Raw genomic sequence first — 18916 nt, forward strand, 5'->3', positions numbered from 1 at the left:
TGCAGGTTTTTTATTTTATGAATTAGAAAGTTGCTGATATGTTCTTTTTTTTATATACTGTATTAAAAACATATGCATCATGAATAAATGTGAAGGAATCTCCTGAAAACATGTGCAGGTCATATTTCAACCCAAAAAGACAAGAAACACAAAATTATATATTTTTATAAAGAGAATTAAGCAATATTCTCACATACATATCATTACTGTAAAGGTTTACTCTTGATTATTCTCAGAAATGTATTTTTTACTGCAATACAAAACATTGTTACAGTTATGAGAATCATCAATTCTGTAAAAAACTGTAAAATGTTTAATGTAAATTTAGCATTAATTAAAATAAATGATAACACCATGACGTATTAATACTTTACCACTGACTTTATTTTATTATTATGTTTTTGTATAACAGTAATGATCATTTAGGGGAAAAATATACGCCTTAGTAAAATTAGGTTAAGCATGACATATTTTCCTTCCTTTAATTTTAGGGTGAAATAGGACCTGAGATGTTCTTGAAAATGTTGTGAAATTCACAAAAATTTAAATTACAAATGTAAAACTCTTGACGTTTGACTTATACTATAATCAATTCATGAAATCTGTCTCACTGATCTTATTTCCACTGTTTATTTATGATTTTACAACAAAAGCTGATGTTTCATACATAATGTCTTTCTTAATTCTGTTTTAAAAATCTGCTTAAAAGATTCAATCAAAGGAAGTTCATATCGATCCGTCCAAATAAACAATAAATAAAACCATCACGTGAATGAGAAGACTTAATTTATTCATAAATGACTCGCTTCATGGTCTACCTCCATTCAGCAAAACCAGTGAAACACAACATTGTCTCATAATTTAAAACATAAATTAGATTTGACGTAAATAGGAAATTAAATAAAACAATGATAAGCGACAGGACCAATAATGAAATAAAAGAAAACGGTTCACTGTACACCAGATTGCCTCTTTGCAGCCTAAACTGAAGATTACGTCCTGATCAGTTCTATCAAAGTAACGAGTCCTCAAGAAAGCATTCAGGATTAAAAAAATAAAAGAAATCAATTTTAATTAAATAAAAACAAATCACACGTGCATCGATTGGAAGCCCAAATGTCAGATACACAATCTACTCAACGCTGGGCTTCAAAAACAGCTCTGAAAGTTGTCAAAAAGAAGGAATTTAAAACAAAGAGTAAGAAATAATTCAATAATAATTTGCAGACATTAAAATATTTAAAAATACTCCCAAAAACTAGGCCTCTCCAGACAAACATGTGTCTGAAATTCTTTGTAAAACAAATAATTTCTCCCAAAACCTGTCAGTTTTGTTCAAATGTTCATGGTGCGCTGCTCTCTGTGGAGCACATTCAACTAGTTCCTAAAAACAGATTGCATAATAAAAACAATTTTAAAAATTTTTTTTGCACAGGATATCATTTTATACGCAGCTTAGCACCAATGCAACAGTAGCTCCACTTGTCAGAGTCTTCATCTGATTCCTCACACAGCGCTTTTATATCTCCAGCAGCCCGCTGCTGCTGTCCACACCGTTCCCTGTGCTGTTTTTTTCTTCTCCACCAACTGTTGTGTCCTGCATGCCACCGGCGGGCCCCTGAGGAGCCACTTTACCGGAATCCGTCGGTTCCTCGGTTCCTCTGGGCTCCGCCTCTTCTTCTGGCCCCTTCCCTTGCAGACTGGCTTCCGCGTGGGTCTTCTGATGTTTGCTGAGGTGGTCGCTACGAGTGAAGCGCTTATTGCACAGTAGACATGTGAACTTCTTTTCTCGAGTGTGGGTGCGGACGTGGCGCTCCAGCTCGTCGGAGCGAGTGAACCGCTTCCCGCAGAAGAGCCAGTTGCAGACGAAGGGTCGTTCGCCCGTGTGCCAACGCAGGTGGGCTTTCAGGTGCGAGGCCTTGCCGTAGACTTTCCCACAGCCGGGAATGTGGCAGCTGTGGACGGGTTTCTTGCGCAGGGATGCAGCCGAGGCGCCAAGCCTCTCCAACTCTTGGCAGTTCGGGCAATCGCAAGAAGACCTTCCGGTGGTAGATCCGCCGGTGTATCCGGGAGATCCCCGAGCCGGTTTGAGCCCCATGGAATTGTCCAGGATTCCAGAACTTGGGACGGGTTTGGGCTTGTACATGTCCTGCGGGAGCATGTGCTGTGAGGATTGGAGCAGGTGCGAGGATGAACTCAAGCCTACGGACGAGTACTGCGCCGGGTTTAGAGACGTGAAATCGGGAGTGTAGCTAGGCATCTGGGGGTTGAGGGACGCTTGAGGAGCGACGGGTTGCAAGGGCGCTTGGAGGCTCTCGGGTTGAGGTTGTCCTGCGCTTAGCCAGTTTGAGTTGGTGTGGACGTCCCACCAAGAAGATGTCGCGTTCGCAGGAGCCGCCGTGATTCCGGGATGGATGCCCTTGTACCAGGAGCCGTAGGGATGCGTCATGTCCAAGTAGGTGTTGACGCTGGTCAGGCAGTCCGCTGTGGCTTTGGTCCCCAGAAGCGAAGGGTCCTGAGAGGCACTGGAGGTTTGGAAACTGGAGAACGGGTTGTATTCGGAGCCGTACGCTCCCGTGGGAGCAGGAGGAGGGCTGCCGGTCGGGGTGAGCAAACCCCCGGCGGAGCTGAAGGAGCCGCTGTAAGAGTCCGCGATGCCCTCATTGCCTCGCACGTTATTCTTAGGGCTCTGGAGTTCAGATGTCATACTGTAGGCTTTCTTTATTGGAGCCGTGCTTCCCGCTTTACCAGGCGTGGCGGAGTCTCGGACTGGACTGGTGTTCCCAAACTTGTTGCAGGTGGCGGTCAGCATAGCCAAGGGACTGGATCCATAACGTGTTTCCTCCTGAAAAGACAATGAGAGATCAGAACGCAATCTATGCTGCATCAAATGATGCTATCTAGCATAAAAGAGGTTATGCAAACATCCTTTCCGCACTATTAGTCTAGACCGAAATATGCACCAGCGCTGACGACACAATAATTAATGTCACCACACATGGAGTTCCTGTTTAACATGTTTACATCTCTATAGTGACCATCCGTCTGTGACAAACAGGCAACAATATGATATTGTTTGGAAGAACAAACAATTGATTAGTTTAGAACACTCTAATTGTGCTGTCAATCAATTTCGAACAAATGAACAAGAACAAAAAAATTAGAAATCAAAGACGGTCGATTACTTTCCAAATATTCACACTCACATTCCACAAGTAGTTAACACGCTTCATCCCAGTGCATGAACACAGCCACAGAAAAACATGTGGTAACCATGTTTACAGTCAACAATGAGTGTGGTAACCATGTTTACAGTCAACAATGAATTTAGATGTTATATTAAAAAGCAGATTGGCATTTTAAGATTCCCACAACCCTAACTTAAGATGTTAAGTCCAAACGTCACCTTAAAGTTACAGACTACGGTTGGACCTCGCTTCATTTGGAATGGCAGTGGTCTACCCTATTTTCCGCTGGGAAGTGATGATAAATGAATGAGTAAGGCGCAGTGTGTGATGATGATATTTCCCGCTGAGTGTGTGCGGTTCATCTTGGCATGGGTTCTGCTCCCGTTTCCAGGTTAATTGCTCCCCATTACCGCGTGGAGCTTAAATTTGACGCCAAAACCATCGCCGCAAGAGTTTTATGTCTTGATGTGGTAAAGTTGTTTGGAGTGAAGATTTGGTCATGTTGAAAGTTTTTTGATTGTGTTGCAAAAAACCAATGAAGGTTGGTTTAATTGGTTCTTAGGTTCAGCAAAGAACCCCATTCTTACTTTTATTGAGTTATTCACATCAGATTGGTGTCTAGGTTCTTAAAAGGATTACAGAATAAAAAGGTTTTAAAGAAACTTTCAAAGGTTCTTCAATAAATGCAAAACCCTTTTTGGTTGTAACTGTAAATGTATTTCAGTGGTTTCTTTATATTTACAATGACATTATCTCATAATTAATCCAATTAGAGCTAATCTATTTAAGATGAGTAGTTTTCATTCAACTTTTAATTTATTACAGAAGCCATCCAATAACTTTTACTGAGTAACCAGAATAAAAGATAGCCTATGTAAACCAATAATGCACAAAACACCCATATAGCAGAGTACTAATTCAAACCACCTGGTTTCATCTTGACGCTTATATATATTTATAGAAATCCGATATAAAACTATGAAAACATAGGCAGAGATGAGATCAGACTGTGTTCTCCATACCTCCAGAATCGACGCGGCCATCCCGGAGGAAGCAGTCCTGGGAAGTTCAGTCCAAAAGCAGCAGGAGAAGCTCGCGGTGCGGGAGAGTCTGACTGAAATAAACTCCGCCGGAGCGCAGCGACTCTTCTATGAGGAGACCCGGATACCGGGAGACCCGCCTCCTAGTGACCGGAGACCGGGGGGAGAGAGAGAGGGAGAGAAAGAGAGAGAGAGAGAGAGAGAGAGAGAGAAATGGGTAGCCTACTTTAAATCAGATTGCGAATTATGGGGGGGTTTGGTCCTCCTGATTAAAGTATGAACCCCCTAAAATAAGTCAAATCAAAACGCAAAAAAGTTTTTTATCTAAAAAAAAAAAAAAAAAAAAAAAAAAAAAAAAATTATGTGTATAATTTTCAACTGCTTTTCAAACAACCACAAAAAGTTAGTGCGATAAATTTACTCGCTCGCGAACAGAAATCGCGGAGTAACCATAGCAACCGCTGCTCGATCGCGAACTATGGTACTGTAATTACATTATTATACATGCACACATCGAATATAAAACAAAAATCTTGTCTTTTGATTAAAATATCTTTAAAATAGTTCATGTACATGTATAAATCAGCAACTATAAGTTTTACAAAGTGCACAAATGCTCGTTTTCTCTATCAGTGGTTTTACATGTTGGTTTCTAGTTTACAACAGTCTGCACTAGAATAATTTAGAGAATTCTGTAATTTAATAAAATGTATTTATTAAACATTGGTCAAAACTAGGTCCTATCTATCTATCTATCTATCTATCTATCTATCTATCTATCTATCTATTTTAAATATAATAGTAAAGCTCTTTAAATCTTGGATCTTGAAAGAGAGCTATAAAGAAAGCAACTCTTGTAAATATGCAATATCACTTCATATGCATTCATGCCTTCGGTTCCGTAGTGTCACATTATAGAGAATATTATCTAGCATGTTATCAGGAACTAAGAAAAGTAAAATGGACTTCATCAATCCTTATGATTAAAAATTGTAATGGTTTTCTTTTGTGAATATATATATGAGAGAAGTGTGTGTTCATTTAAAACTTTTTAGAAAAACGAGTAAACCCATCTTACATCAGTCATACAAATAAGGATTTCCCCACATACATGTAACACTGCAGTTCTTCAGGCTTATAGCTTCGGGTTAATTTACAAACAGTGTTTTTTTGTTTTTTTTTGTTTGATTTTTTGAGATGAAGTTATGATGTTATATTTTTTAATGCTTTTCACTAATTATAGATAAAATGATTTTGTAAAATGATGCAAAAATGGCATTTATTATCATATTTTTTTTTTAATCACAATTTGCAAATTTAAAGGCTAAAACAAACTCTCACCTAATCGGAGAAAGAGAAACAGCAATGCATTTTATGCCGTTTCTATGAGAAATAATAGCAAAATGATTGTAACCAACCATTAAAAAGGGGAAATGATGTCTTCTGTCTTCTGAAACCTCAGAAAATGTGCTTTTTGGGGACAAAACTAGTCATTTTTTAGCCTTGCCTATAAACTTTAAATGCAATTTGTTAATTTCTTGAATTTTTTTCTCTGTCTGACCAAGCCAAACTGAAATACCCTTTTGCTTTTTTCTACTAATTTTTCCATATATTGTTTCTGAGCGTGTTCCTGCACTGCACTGCAGCAGTGGTCAGCTGTTGAGAGTCTCGCTCTGGCTTACAGACATCCATCAAGTGAATAAACAGTTGGAACGGCCTTCCGACAGCCCATCTTGGTTTTGAGTGTCCTTGTGGGTGTTGCTTTTTTTCCAAAATGAGGGGAGAGAAGATTAAAATTGTTTTCAAAAATAAACATGTAATTTCATTCTTTATTTTCTCCCTCAATTACAAGGCATGGTCAGAGCAAGCTTGTAGTTTGTGAGAGTTTGGCCCTTACAGTAACACACAGACTATATTTAGCAGTCTGCTCTTCAACTGACCCTGCGTCTCTACCTTGCAGAGCACAAAATGAAATACACACATACACAATCATGCAACACATTAATTTCTGCAATCATAGTATTGAACTGCACTGGCTAATTAGATGCCAGATGCCATGGTGCCATAGGGGGCACTGTTATTTCTAACATCATGAATCACGTCGCTGTCAGAAACATTGCAGTAAAGACCACACAGTGATTTATTGGCAGATTTAAATGTTAGATTAGGTCATCTTTGGAGCTCTTAGCAGCTGTAATCCACAGTCCTACTTTGGTGGAAGTAAATAATGCAGTAAACTCTCCCATGCTGGTATGAGATAAGAAAACAATTTAAATCAGTTTTGTGGCTTTTAATGCAAAACTGCTAACTAAACAGTGCCACAATAAACTTTAAGTAGGTATACACATTTAAAATGCACAGTTTTATCCTGTAAAACGGTTACAAATATTGATGACATCGATGAAATACATCAACATAGTAAAGAAAAATGTGCTCATCAAGTGATTTGGGGTCATTTAATCAATATACCTCACACTGTAATTGGAGTAAAAGCATTTTCACAAATCTTACTTAACTTACTTAACATTTAATAAAAATAAAGTGCATTACTGCCTTTCCACTTTTTCAGTGACACTGGTTCCGGAAGTATTTTCCCATTCATTTTTTTTTTTTGCATAAGGATGTTCAAAAAGTCTTTATTAAAGCATTATAAGCCATGAATCAAATCAACAGGCTATGAGGAGAGTGATAATATCACAAACTTTGATTTGAAGCAAAAAAGTAAATGAAAATCGGATAAAAAGACAAAGGTGCAAGACTATGTACCTAATGGATTTATTTAGGGAAAGAACTACAATCCCATGAAGCACTGCAAATGACATAATCAAGTTAAAAATTACTGTTTATTGTATCTATATAAACAATGCATTTTAATGCATTCCCAAAATATGCATACACATACACACAAACATTTAAGTATTTTCAAAGCATAAGGAAACCGACTCGCTTACTCATTCACATGCTCCATGGGAGTGGGCGGAGCTTTGCTTGCTGCAACTCTGTGATTGGTGGAATCTTCTCTACAGCATCATGGGGAATGTAGTTTTCACCACAAATTCTCCAATTATTTGAATTCACTGAACAGATGGGTTCAACAAAAGCATCGATTAACAACCTCGGAGCTCACAAAAGGTCTGCCTTTTTACAGTTTATCAAAAATCGATTTCCATATGGAGAAAATGAATGGAGATGTTACTTTGGGAACCTTCTGTTGTGCTCTATAGCACTCATATAATCAACAGAATCTCACATTCATCTCGTATCGGAAGAGATCTCCACAACACCTAAAAAAAAAAAAAAAAGTCTCCCGAAGTCTGCAATCAAACAATCTCATTATGAACTCAAACATCAAATGATCTGAGCCGCTCAACATTCATTTTATAGTTTTATACGCTTACTGGATGACACTAGTGACTCATTTGTACCCATTTTTTTTCTTCCAATGAATTTTAGGAGCAAAATCTGAGACAAAGCTGATGCTTGAATGAAACGTGACATGTATTTGTGTACAAATAAGACACAAACATTATCATCAGAGTGAAAAGCTAAATTTTAAATGGGTTTGCCTTTACAAAAATTTACTGAACACGCACAGATCTAAACTGTGGAGCGCGGTGCCACATGTGGAGGGTTCAGCAGTTTGAGGGAACTGCCTTCCCAATGATTTGCATGTGGTTTCCCCATTTGGCCTAATAGCTTTCCTATTTCCCTTTGAGGATCAGAAATCCCACACCCTGAACAGGCTGAAATTGAAAGGAGAGGTGCAGCAGTGGCGTATAAAGAGTAGTTTATTGGGATATCCTTTATCACTCCAAGGAACTGTAAATGCTTGATCCCCACTAACAGCTTCCTTCAAAGTGGCGCGAAAGCAATCTATAATTAGAGATTTAGAGGGAAACTGAAGGAAAACATTTAGCGTTTTTTATCTTTTCTATTTTTGCATTTTCATTGAAATGTCTTCCTCTTTGGGCGAGGTAATGGCTTGTTAAAAGCACCGTTGATTATTGTGTTAATGAAGGGCGTGTGTGAGCTGCTGGTTGCTCTGGAGTTAGAAAGTGGTTTTTCTTAATAATTAACATCAGTGTACTGTACATTGGCGTAAACCAGTGGTTTTCTGATCCGTGATCCAGATTTGACTTTGGACACCAAATGTTGGTTGATTGGTGTTTTAATGCCATGCCAGCTTCCTTGGCTATTTTTTTTATGGCAAGTAAGACATTTAAAATGTGTAATTAATCAATTAAATAAAGCTTCTAAAGTTTACCTTGGATAAAAAAAAAAAAAAAAACTTCCAAGCTATCTTAAAAAAAAAACATTTATTCAGGGGTGATTGGTAACAATTTCTAACAAGTGTGGACATCAAATGGCAAGCAAACACAGTTATTGTATAATTTGTATTTTTGCATTTAACATTGTTTATTTTTTTTTACCTGTTTACTGTGATCCAACAGTAAAATGATCTTAAATTTGTTAGCATTTTTTTTTTTTTTTTTGCATTTAACATTTTGTTTCGTTTTACCTTTTGACTGTGGTCCAACAGTAAAATGGTCTTAAATTTGTGACCCTGGACCACAAAACCAGTCATAAGGGTCAATTTTTTAAAATGATTTTTGGCACAAAAGAAAAATCTATAATTTTTACCCATATTTTGGCTATTGCTACAAATATACCCCAGTGAATTAAGACTGGTTTTGTGCTCCAGGGTCACAGTTGTTAATATTTTTTTTGTATTCAACATTTTTCCTTTTTACCCCTAAACTGTGATCCAATAGTAAAATGGCCTTAAAATCACTAGGATTTTTTTTTTTTTTTTTTTTTTTTTGGCATTTTAAAATTGTTTCTTTTAACCCATTGACCATGATCCAATAGATTTTTTTTTTTTTTTTTTTTTTTGCATTTAACATTTTTTTGTTTTACCCGTTGACCAGGATCCAATAGATTTATCAGTATTTTTTCAGTTAATATTTTGTTTCTATTTACTTGTTGACCATGATCCAATAGATTTACTATAAGTTTTTTTTTTTTTAATAGTTTATTTATTTGCATTTAACATTATTCCTTCTTACCTGTTGATGGTGATCCAATCATAACAAACTTTCAACCATTCTTGAGTTATAAAGCAGCACTTTACAGTACGTTTCGGTGCACGTAACATCAGTATTTCACAAATGCCATGGTTTTGAAAGCTCTCCAAATAAGTACCCTTATAAATCAAGTTGACTTTTTTTGGAGTGAAAGCACCATTAGCTAAAATATATCAGCATTTTTGGTCAGTTTATAGATATTAAATATACAAACTAAGGGTCTTTCATCATAACTCATCTTGGACCAGTTTTTAAGGTCTATATGCTTCCATCATTAGTCATTAGTCTCCGTATCAGAGTAACAAGGATTTCATTGTGGTGAAATGGGATTCAATGGAATAATTCTGCCTGAATTCCTCTCGGGGCCCGGGCCCTCAGTGAATTAAACTTCTTAATAATGCTGCCACGCAAGGAAAAAGTGAAATGATTAGACGTGTGTGAGTGGCTTTGGAGATGGAAATGTGGAAAGAGGGAGATACAGGGTCAGGGACATACTCGCCTCACAGCTTGATGACTTTTTCCAGACCGTGTGGTCACAGAAACAGGAATCTCTATGGAAAAATGAGACTGTCAGATGGACTAAAAAGGGTAAAGCTTAATATCATCTACAATAGACTTTTCTGCAATAAAAAACAGCTTTGGTTGTGCTTTACGCAGGTCATTAACTGAAGACAGTGAAATACTCATGAATTGGATGTCAAACTGTGTGGGGCCTGAAGGAGCCAGTATGATCATAACAGAGAGGGCAATTTTATGAATTACTGGTTACTCAGCACTCTAGACTATACTAAACATGGCACCGAGTTACCACTAGTGCTGCGTCCGCCCCCGTGAGCTCCACCACAAGTGTCCTCCACAAATCATCAGTTTAACAGAGTTTAACATCACTCGCGCTTTAAAACAAGACTCCTGAATGTACACATTGTATTGAGGAAGAGAGGAAGGGAGGAAACCTGTCAGGAACATCTTACATTTCACCCCCAAATCAAAAACAAATTAGAAATTATACTTTGCATACAGAAAAGAAAATGCATTATGAATTCCTTTACCATTTTCATTACAATTAAGCACATTTTACTCCTAAAATACTCAAATTAAGCACATTTAACTCCCTAAAATCAGCATTTTACCCCTAAATTACTCAAATTAAGCACATTTAACCCCCAAAAATCATCATTTTACCTCTAAATTACTCAAATTAAGCACATTTAACCCCCAAAATCAGCATTTTACCTATAAATGACTCAAATTAAGCACATTTAACCCCCAAAATCAGCATTTTACACCTAAATTAAGCACATTTAACCCCCAAAATCAGCATTTTACACCTAAATTAAGCACATTTAACCCCAAAAATCAGCATTTTACACCTAAATTAAGCACATTTAACCCCAAAAATCAGCATTTTACCCCCAAATTACTCAAATTAAGCACATTTAACCCCCAAAATCAGCATTTTACACCTAAATTACTCAAATTAAGCACATTTAACCCCCCAAAATCAGCATTTTACACCTAAATTAAGTTAATTTTAACCCCCAAAAATCAGCATTTTACCCCCAAATTACTCAAATTAAGCACATTTAACCCCCAAAAATCAGCATTTTACCCCCAAATTACTCAAATTAAGCAAATTTAACCCCCTAAAATCAGCATTTTACCCCCAAATTACCCAAATTACTCAAATTAAGCAAATTTAACCCCCTAAAATCAGCATTTTACACCTAAATTACTCAAATTAAGCACATTTAACCCCCCAAATCAGCATTTTACCTCTAAATTGTTAGTTAACCACATCTTACCCCAAAATGTTCTTAACCACAATGAAATTTATATGAAATAAATACTGTATTAATTATATCGTAAAATATTTAAAAACCATTTTATAGTATTTGCGTTTGAGCTATAAACTCAGAAACAAAGTCAGAATTGTGAGATAAAAAGTAGCAATTACTTTTAAGTTGTTTTTTAATCCATGTTGGAAACAGGCTTCAATAAAAATCTTTATAACCACAATGCAAAAAATATATCCTTCTTATCACTGTAATATGAAAGAAATGCTGTGTAGTTTATATTACAAAGTAATTTCAAACAACTTTTTAGTATTTTTAAGTTAACACTGAGAATAACGAGATATTAAAAGGTCTGGATGCATTGCAATTTGCGTCAATGAGAATTTGGAAGGAGATCATTAAATGTGCTTAACTTTCATGTTGTAAAAATCTTACTAGACCCTCATTTTATGGAAAATAAAAATTTTGTATTTACTTTCTGCACGTTTTCATGAGTTTCAACCATATAGAAAGAGCGCGAGCGAGCGGCCCATGTAAAAATAAGCACATTTTACCTAAAGAGAGCCCTTCCTTTAAACACCAAAACAAAACACGGCAGGTCAGAAACCCACAGCAGACGCTGAAGGAGAGCTCGGACCACCCAACGCTGCACCCACACCCTGCAGCTACAGCACAGCGACGGTGGTGCAATAAGAAAACACTGAACTCTGGGTCTGAAGCTCTTTCCACCTCCTCACCGTGTGGCCGCTTCTTCTCACTCATGCACTCAGGAGTGCTATACATGTCAAGACCACCATCAAAAACTGACATTGGAAGTTTAGGTCAAGGACGGTTTGGGTTTGTCATCTCGGAGGAAGTGATTGTAAACAGACTTTCCCAGATGTGCATGTGAACAGAATGCATGCGGATGTTCGGCGCGAGCGAATGCCACGCAGTCTGGGCTCCAAAATAAAGCAGAATGCTTTGACTTCCACCGGCTGGGGCGAGCGGTCTCAGAGCCGCTCTAAATCCGGAGGCCTGGGCTTGAAGTAAACGCGCCGTCCCCCCACAGAGAGCGAGCGCGGTGGGTGTGGCCCCTGAGGAGATGGTTTTTGAGGGGGCCCCTCCCGAACACTGAGCTGCATGCCAGCGCCCAAGGGCTCCAGTCTGCCTGACCAAAACCACCGAGAGCTACCCACGCCACGTTACACAGGCCAGCTTGGTGAACGACGCCCCCTACTGGAGCTGCAGGAGCGGACAGATGCACCTCCACCTGTAATGTGCAAAACACATGCATGCGGGCTGAGTTTTCACTGTTCTGTGAGATTCTCAAATGCTTTATGCACATTTCAAACCAAAGCTGCATCACCACAATGCATTTCCTCAAAGCCGCATGTTAATTAAAATAAAGTGATACAGTAAATTAAACCAACATTGAGAATAATGAAAACTACGGGTAAAATGTGTGGATGCATTACAGCAGTTTGGGAATAAACTGTTAAATGTGTCACCAGCTGTCTGCGTTCTAAACAAGCACAATGCAATGAGTCTCAAGTTAAGAACTAATACACAACCCTAGGCATCGTACACTTGCTAACCTGCAATTTTCATTACAATTTCATTGCAGATTTCACCCCAAATTACTACTATTTTCATTACTCAATTTACCTTAACATTTTCATAACCACAATCAAAAAAACACATATTCTTATTACTGTAGTATGATTATTTATATTGTAAAGTATTTACCAAAAAAAAAAAAAAAAAATGCATTTACAAGTTAATTGAAATGAAGACTGATACAATAATTTGAATCAACTCTGAGAATAAAGAGAAGGTATGGATGCATTGCTGCTATGATAATTTGGAAGGAAATTGTTAAATGTGCTTACTTTTTTACTTTCATATATATATATATATATATATATCAATTATGCAATTAAATAAGTAAATAAATAGAAAAGATTGATTTATAGTTATTTATGCAATTAGTTTATTTGTTTAATACTTATAGACCAAAAATGCCCCATATTTTATGAAAAAATAAAAAAAATAATTCATACTTATATTCTGCTAATTTTCATTGTTCATGTAAAAATTATGCGCATTTTACCCCAAAATCATTATTAAGCACATTTTCACATTTACCACACTCAAAATGCAGGGAAAACAGTTTTTGCCACAAAATAGAAAAATAAAAAAGGTAATTTCTTATTCATTTTCTGCACATATAGAGAGAGCTGAGTGAGCCTCCATCACCACAATGCATTACCACAAATTCACATTATCATAAGAAATACAGTGATGCGGTGATTATGAATTAACATTGAGAATAACGAGAATTACATGCACAAGGTCTGGATGCATTAGAGTAATTTGGAAGGAAATTGTTCAATGTACCACCAGCTGTCTGAGCAGATTTAGAAACACTTGGTTTTATACATTTGGTGCCTTTGTAAATTATTACAGAGAAAAACGAGGCATCACATGCTAAACGACCGAGGATCACACGCACTACAGGACTTTTAAGTTGTTACAGACACAACAAAATAACACAGAAACATGTGTCGCATTGCTACTGTAGAAGAGATGCATAATAAAATAAAAACAACATGTACTAAAATCGACTCAAAATAGCAAATCTGTCTGATATCCTCTAATTGGACAGAATCATAGTATGAAGCGAAGATATCAGAGTCTGTCAACAAGAGAAGCTAAACTTTACAGTTTTCGCAGCAATGCTATTGTAGAATCAGTGTTCCCCAAATAACCTTTATGTGAAATAACAATTTTCTTAGTGCTAACAGCATTCTAATAATCAGAAGAATCTTTTTTCACTATAAAGAACCTTTTGTGAATTGAAAAGCTTCCATGGATGGTAAAAGTTCTTCATGAAATCATAGACGCCAACAAAGAAACTTTATTTTTAAAAGTATACACTATTTTCTGTGAAAACTCGGACTGTCTGAAATCGTCAGATAGTCTCTGATTCGTATTGATTTGACCAGACTCTGCATCCCAGCCTTAAACCGTTTGTCCACAGTAAAAGTGACATGAAACAATCACAGCCAATCAGAATGTGTTTGACATTTAAATACCCCATTAAATGCATCAAACCCATCGAGGTCATTTATTTCTAAAGTGGACGAGATGAACATAAAGCACTTATAAAACCTACAGTCTTTCTTTTCCAGGAAAACAGACCAAAATACTGATGACATGATCCTGTAGGTCTTGCACGGCTGGTTGGCACAAATTTTGTTGCAAGTCTAAAATTTAAACATAGAGATTGGTTATCACTTGCATGCGGTTCCTGTAAATGTTTAAACTCAATCAGACTTAGAGTTTAAAAAAATAAATAAATAAAAAACACGTTCCTCCCACCACAAGGCCTTCAAAATGGTTTGGTCTCAAACTTTCTGTATTTTCCTTTTAGAAAAATGTGAACTACACACAGTATTTTTTTAAAAACAAGGGGGGGAATTGTTGTTGTTTTTTTTTTTTTTGTCTTCTATAGTGTGTGTTTTGTTTTTAGTGTCTAGAGATATAACGCTATAAACTCTAGAGCCAAACTCAGGGCTGGATTTCTGCTACAGGGTTTCCATCAGGGGATCTCAGCATCACTTCAGCGTTCAGCAGGAACAACACAACCAGGCTCACAACCACATTTCTGACTTAAAACTGGGGATATTTCTAGTCCAGCGTTCAGTATATCACTGAAACGTCCAGTGTTTTTATCTACCGAATTAATTTATACAGGGACATTTCAGGTTGACCATTATAAATGTGATCAACTATGGTATATCACACTCACACTCACGTCATACTACTTTAAAACACTGTGCCCCTAAGAAAAAACTTTAAGGGCTCAAAACAAAGTTCAGTTTGTCACAATACAACAAATGCACAAGCATGTACTGAAAAACTGAGAATTCAGAAACATCTGATAAACTTACAACACTTTTTAATAGCTCTTATTAGCCATAAACAGAAATTACAACGTTTAGTGATTTATGAACATTAAAATACGACTATGAAATATTATCAAACATGAGTGACGTTCATAAACATCTAAACTAATATTCTTATTTAAATTTGATCAATGTTTGTTAAAGTGTCATCAGTATTACTAAATGAAGAGCATATACTTCAAATTGATGACTGGGGGCTTTATACTGTAATTTACAACTGCTCATGAATATTAAATAAGCTATGTGAATCCAGCCTTATCTTATATTATGAGGACATATTTCATAATGTTCAGTTATTCATAATAAATACTAATTCACTGCACTACTGTATCATGACTCAATTAAAAGTCACACATCATACATTCATTTTATATCATTATGACACGCTCTTTAGAAGGGTTCGTGGCGCGAGACGCTAAAAAACAGCGAAGCGTGGCCGAATGAACATTTGCTCGCGCTTTTTATGTTTACCTGAACGAACGCAGCGAATCGCGGTGTAAAATGTAATTTGAGTACACAGTTAGATGTATTTGTGAGTTTATATGTGTGTTTGTATGTGCCTTACTTTGAAGATGATAGTAATACGGTGTTGGTCGTTCATTCTGGTCCAATTTTCAATGACAAAACTAACGTGAGAAACTGAGTAGTAAAGGAAGATGCACCATAAATCGCGCTCTGTTGGTCAAAACAAACACATGTAGACTCTTGTATTATTTCACTTTGCGGGCTGTTTTGAAGTTATCGTAAAACTGAGATTGGCCACCAAAGACCGTAGTGCTACGTTGGACGCCATGTTGAATTTAATGCGTCTGAAAACGGCGCGCACTGTATAAAAGTTCTAAATCATGTAATTTTCACAACTTTAAAATAGTTTGATACATTATTTTTGGAAAAACTCTTTATGAGCATTTATTACCATGGATTAATTATAATAAGTGGGAAGTAACTGTTTTTTTGGCAAATTGTACACCACAGTTTCACTACAAATACCACGTCAAACTATAGTAAGTGTAGCAAAGCCATGGTTAATTTGTGTCATTGTTTAACAATAGTATCCATGTTTTTTTGGATTTATTTGTAGTAAAACCATGGTTCATTTTTGTAAGGGTTGGTATGTTGATAAGCAACAGTACAATCCATTGAATGCACTCTACTTCTATCCTGATGCCACACCAATTATCCAGAACACAATTCACTAACACTATAGTAAATGTGTAGTATGGTGCTAAGAAAAACACATTCTTTCTACTTTTTCTTTAGATATGTTAATATAAATGCATCATGGTAGCAACATTTGCATGAGCCAATTTCACACTAGAGTCTAAAAAAATGAAAATCCAGCTTGTGTAATTGAAGTCACGGACATTATCTTTATTCATCCATGTAAACACCTACGTTTCCCTCTCTTAGAGAGCCGTTCGCTCACAGCAGGCCTTAACAGTATTCTTCCAGTGACCTGTAATTATTTGATAGATTTTTAGGTTGTAAGTGCTTCCTAAACAATCAGACATAATATGTGGGTAATTTTTTGAGTAGTGAGGGAGGTTTTTTTGGCGGCGGAGGGGGTGGTTTTTTTAATCGGAGGCCCCTCGCTCCAGCTCTGGTTTTAAACTGTTCTTCGTGTTTGTGGAAGTGCGGCTGGCGGTCGACTGCGAGGCCTGCGAGGCAGCGCTGTTTAATTGGGCTTTGTTGTGGAAAGAAATGGGGGAGCACGGTTCACTGTGGTCACATCTGTACAATGGTGGCGACCGGAGCGAAGAGACTCACACATGTACATACGCACGCAAAAACACGCACAACACAGAGCGTCTCGTCATAAATTGTCACTAATGAAGCTATGCAGTCAGGTGAATTTATTGAATATTTATTGAATACGCACACAGAGCATGACTCGGGGTTATAACGGGATGATGCGTTTGCTTTGTGCAAGCGGATTTTAGCAGTGTATAATTATCACATTTACAAAACAGAGCTTCTGAATAATAGGATGTTGGATTTGTTGGATTTTGTCCTGTGGTGACATGCTGTACTCCATCTAAAACGAGCATTTTTATAATTATTGTAAAATTATTATGCAGGCAGTTTTATGAGCTTGGGTTTATTTGTACTGTTTGTATTTCTCAAGATACTGAAGACCTTGTTACTGTTGCCTTTGGCTTGCTTTGGGTTTAAAACACTTAACATTGCGTGATATTATTGTTATGTCTGCACTGAAACTATTGGATGAGAACAAAACTTGAACTGAATTGAGTTGACAATTTAGACTATTGTCTTGTCTTTAATGTTTGATGAAGTTTGCATCATTGATTCTGTTATTTTCTTGTAAATTACTTTGAGCTGCTTTAAAACAATCTGTATTATATAAAGTGCTATAAATAAATGTGACTTGACATTAGACCTCTGTGGTCCTAACAAAGTATTAATAAAAATACTATATATATATAAAAAAGATAAAGATTATATATAAATTCTTAGTATTTTTGTCTTTATTTGTTTGTTTTTGCTTAAAAGAGGAAAAAATATCTGCCAATGGGATAAGAAAAGTCATCTTAATTCAATGGGAAAACAAGATTATTTGTCTTGCCCCATTGGCTAATATCTCTGATAACGCTTTTTGATACTTTTTGACTTAATATCTTACATCATCATGCCTTTAAAGTTAATGTATCTTGATTTAAGAATGTTTAGATGTTTGTACTGGAAAACAAGACAAAAATACTGAGTAAGAAAATATTTTTTGCAGTGTATTTCTTTTTTAAATATCATAAATTACTCTTAAATTACTTGGTTAAGAAAACATCTGTCAAAAAAAAAAAAAAAAAAAACGTAAATGATACAATAACTGTAATTATCAAGAAATGGACCATAAAAAGTGGGAACAGACAAGCAAGAGACTGTAATGTCCTGAATTTCATCATCATGCATTAGAGAGATTCCACCCCCTTCCCTATATATCGCTCCTACTTTTCAACCCACATCTTTTCCCTCCATTCTCCACTTCATCTCTCTCCGTCTCATGTGGCGCTGATTGAACCCCATCAAAGGCTGCGGTGAGAGTAGACGGCCTGCTGCAGCTCCAGCCTCTCGCAGCCTAATGAGACACACACACACGCGCGTGCACGCATGTATGCAATTCCAAACAACTCAGCGAAAGACATGCACTACACTTCTGCACACAAGCACATACTCACAGCTTCTTAATGCATGACTTTTATGCAACGCACTGCAAGAAAATTAATTCTCATAATCATTTTTTATCGTTTCATTATAAAAACTTCCTTAAAAACAGATGCATTTACTTTAGAATCAGTTATTACAATAAATTAAACTTGTTTTTGGAGAATACTTGTTCATTTAAATTTATTTTTTCTCCCATATATGATATTTGTGCAATGCAAATGCAGATGCAGATGCAAATGCAAATGCAATGTCAAGATGTTCTCTCAAAACAAATCTTCATATTTTATGCAATTGTGCTTCTCAAGTAATGTCTTTTCTTTGTTTATCCACTCTCATCAGTGGTTTCTCTCTCTCTTCTTGCCATGTCTCGTCACACTCCCGCAAAACCACAGCTCTCTTCAGAGTCTTTTCCAAACCAGCCTGGCGTCTGTCTCCCCTTACTAACACCCCTCTCTCTCTTTCTCTGTGTGTGTGTGTGTGTGTGTTCTTACATATCAAAATAAAGACCTACAGTGGCCCCAAAAGGCATTTAGACACTAATATCACACTTTAAAGAAGTTTAAATGTCTTTACATTAGATACAAAGCATCTAAGCACAATAAAAACATTGTGTTGGGTTTGAAATGCTAGATGTTGAAGATGAAGACAGTCAGTATTGTGTGTATTGTGACAGATCCCGAT

General features: G+C 36.7%; 1 protein-coding gene across 1 annotated transcript; it reads right to left on the reverse strand.

Moving 5' to 3' along the window:
- Positions 1–551: 551 nt before the first annotated feature.
- Positions 552–16044, reverse strand: LOC109091821 (transcription factor Sp7-like). The gene is made up of 3 exons (XM_019105607.2): positions 15621–16044; positions 4211–4371; positions 552–2845 (listed from the first exon to the last, which is right to left on the reverse strand). Exons 2-3 carry the CDS (start codon positions 4229–4231, stop codon positions 1520–1522), a joined length of 1347 nt encoding a protein of 448 aa, XP_018961152.1. The 5' UTR covers positions 4232–4371; positions 15621–16044; the 3' UTR covers positions 552–1519.
- Positions 16045–18916: the final 2872 nt, after the last annotated feature.

The sequence above is a fragment of the Cyprinus carpio genome, chromosome A6 (assembly GCF_018340385.1).
Source record: "Cyprinus carpio isolate SPL01 chromosome A6, ASM1834038v1, whole genome shotgun sequence".
NCBI lineage: Eukaryota > Metazoa > Chordata > Actinopteri > Cypriniformes > Cyprinidae > Cyprinus > Cyprinus carpio.

Bases quoted from the DNA above. Each gene is read 5' to 3' on its own strand.
- LOC109091821 (XM_019105607.2), bottom strand. From the start codon at position 4,231: ATGGCCGCGTCGATTCTGGAG. The intron at 2,846-4,210 runs GTATGGAGAACA...TTGTCTTTTCAG, and splicing joins TGGCCGCGTCGATTCTGGAG to GAGGAAACACGTTATGGATC.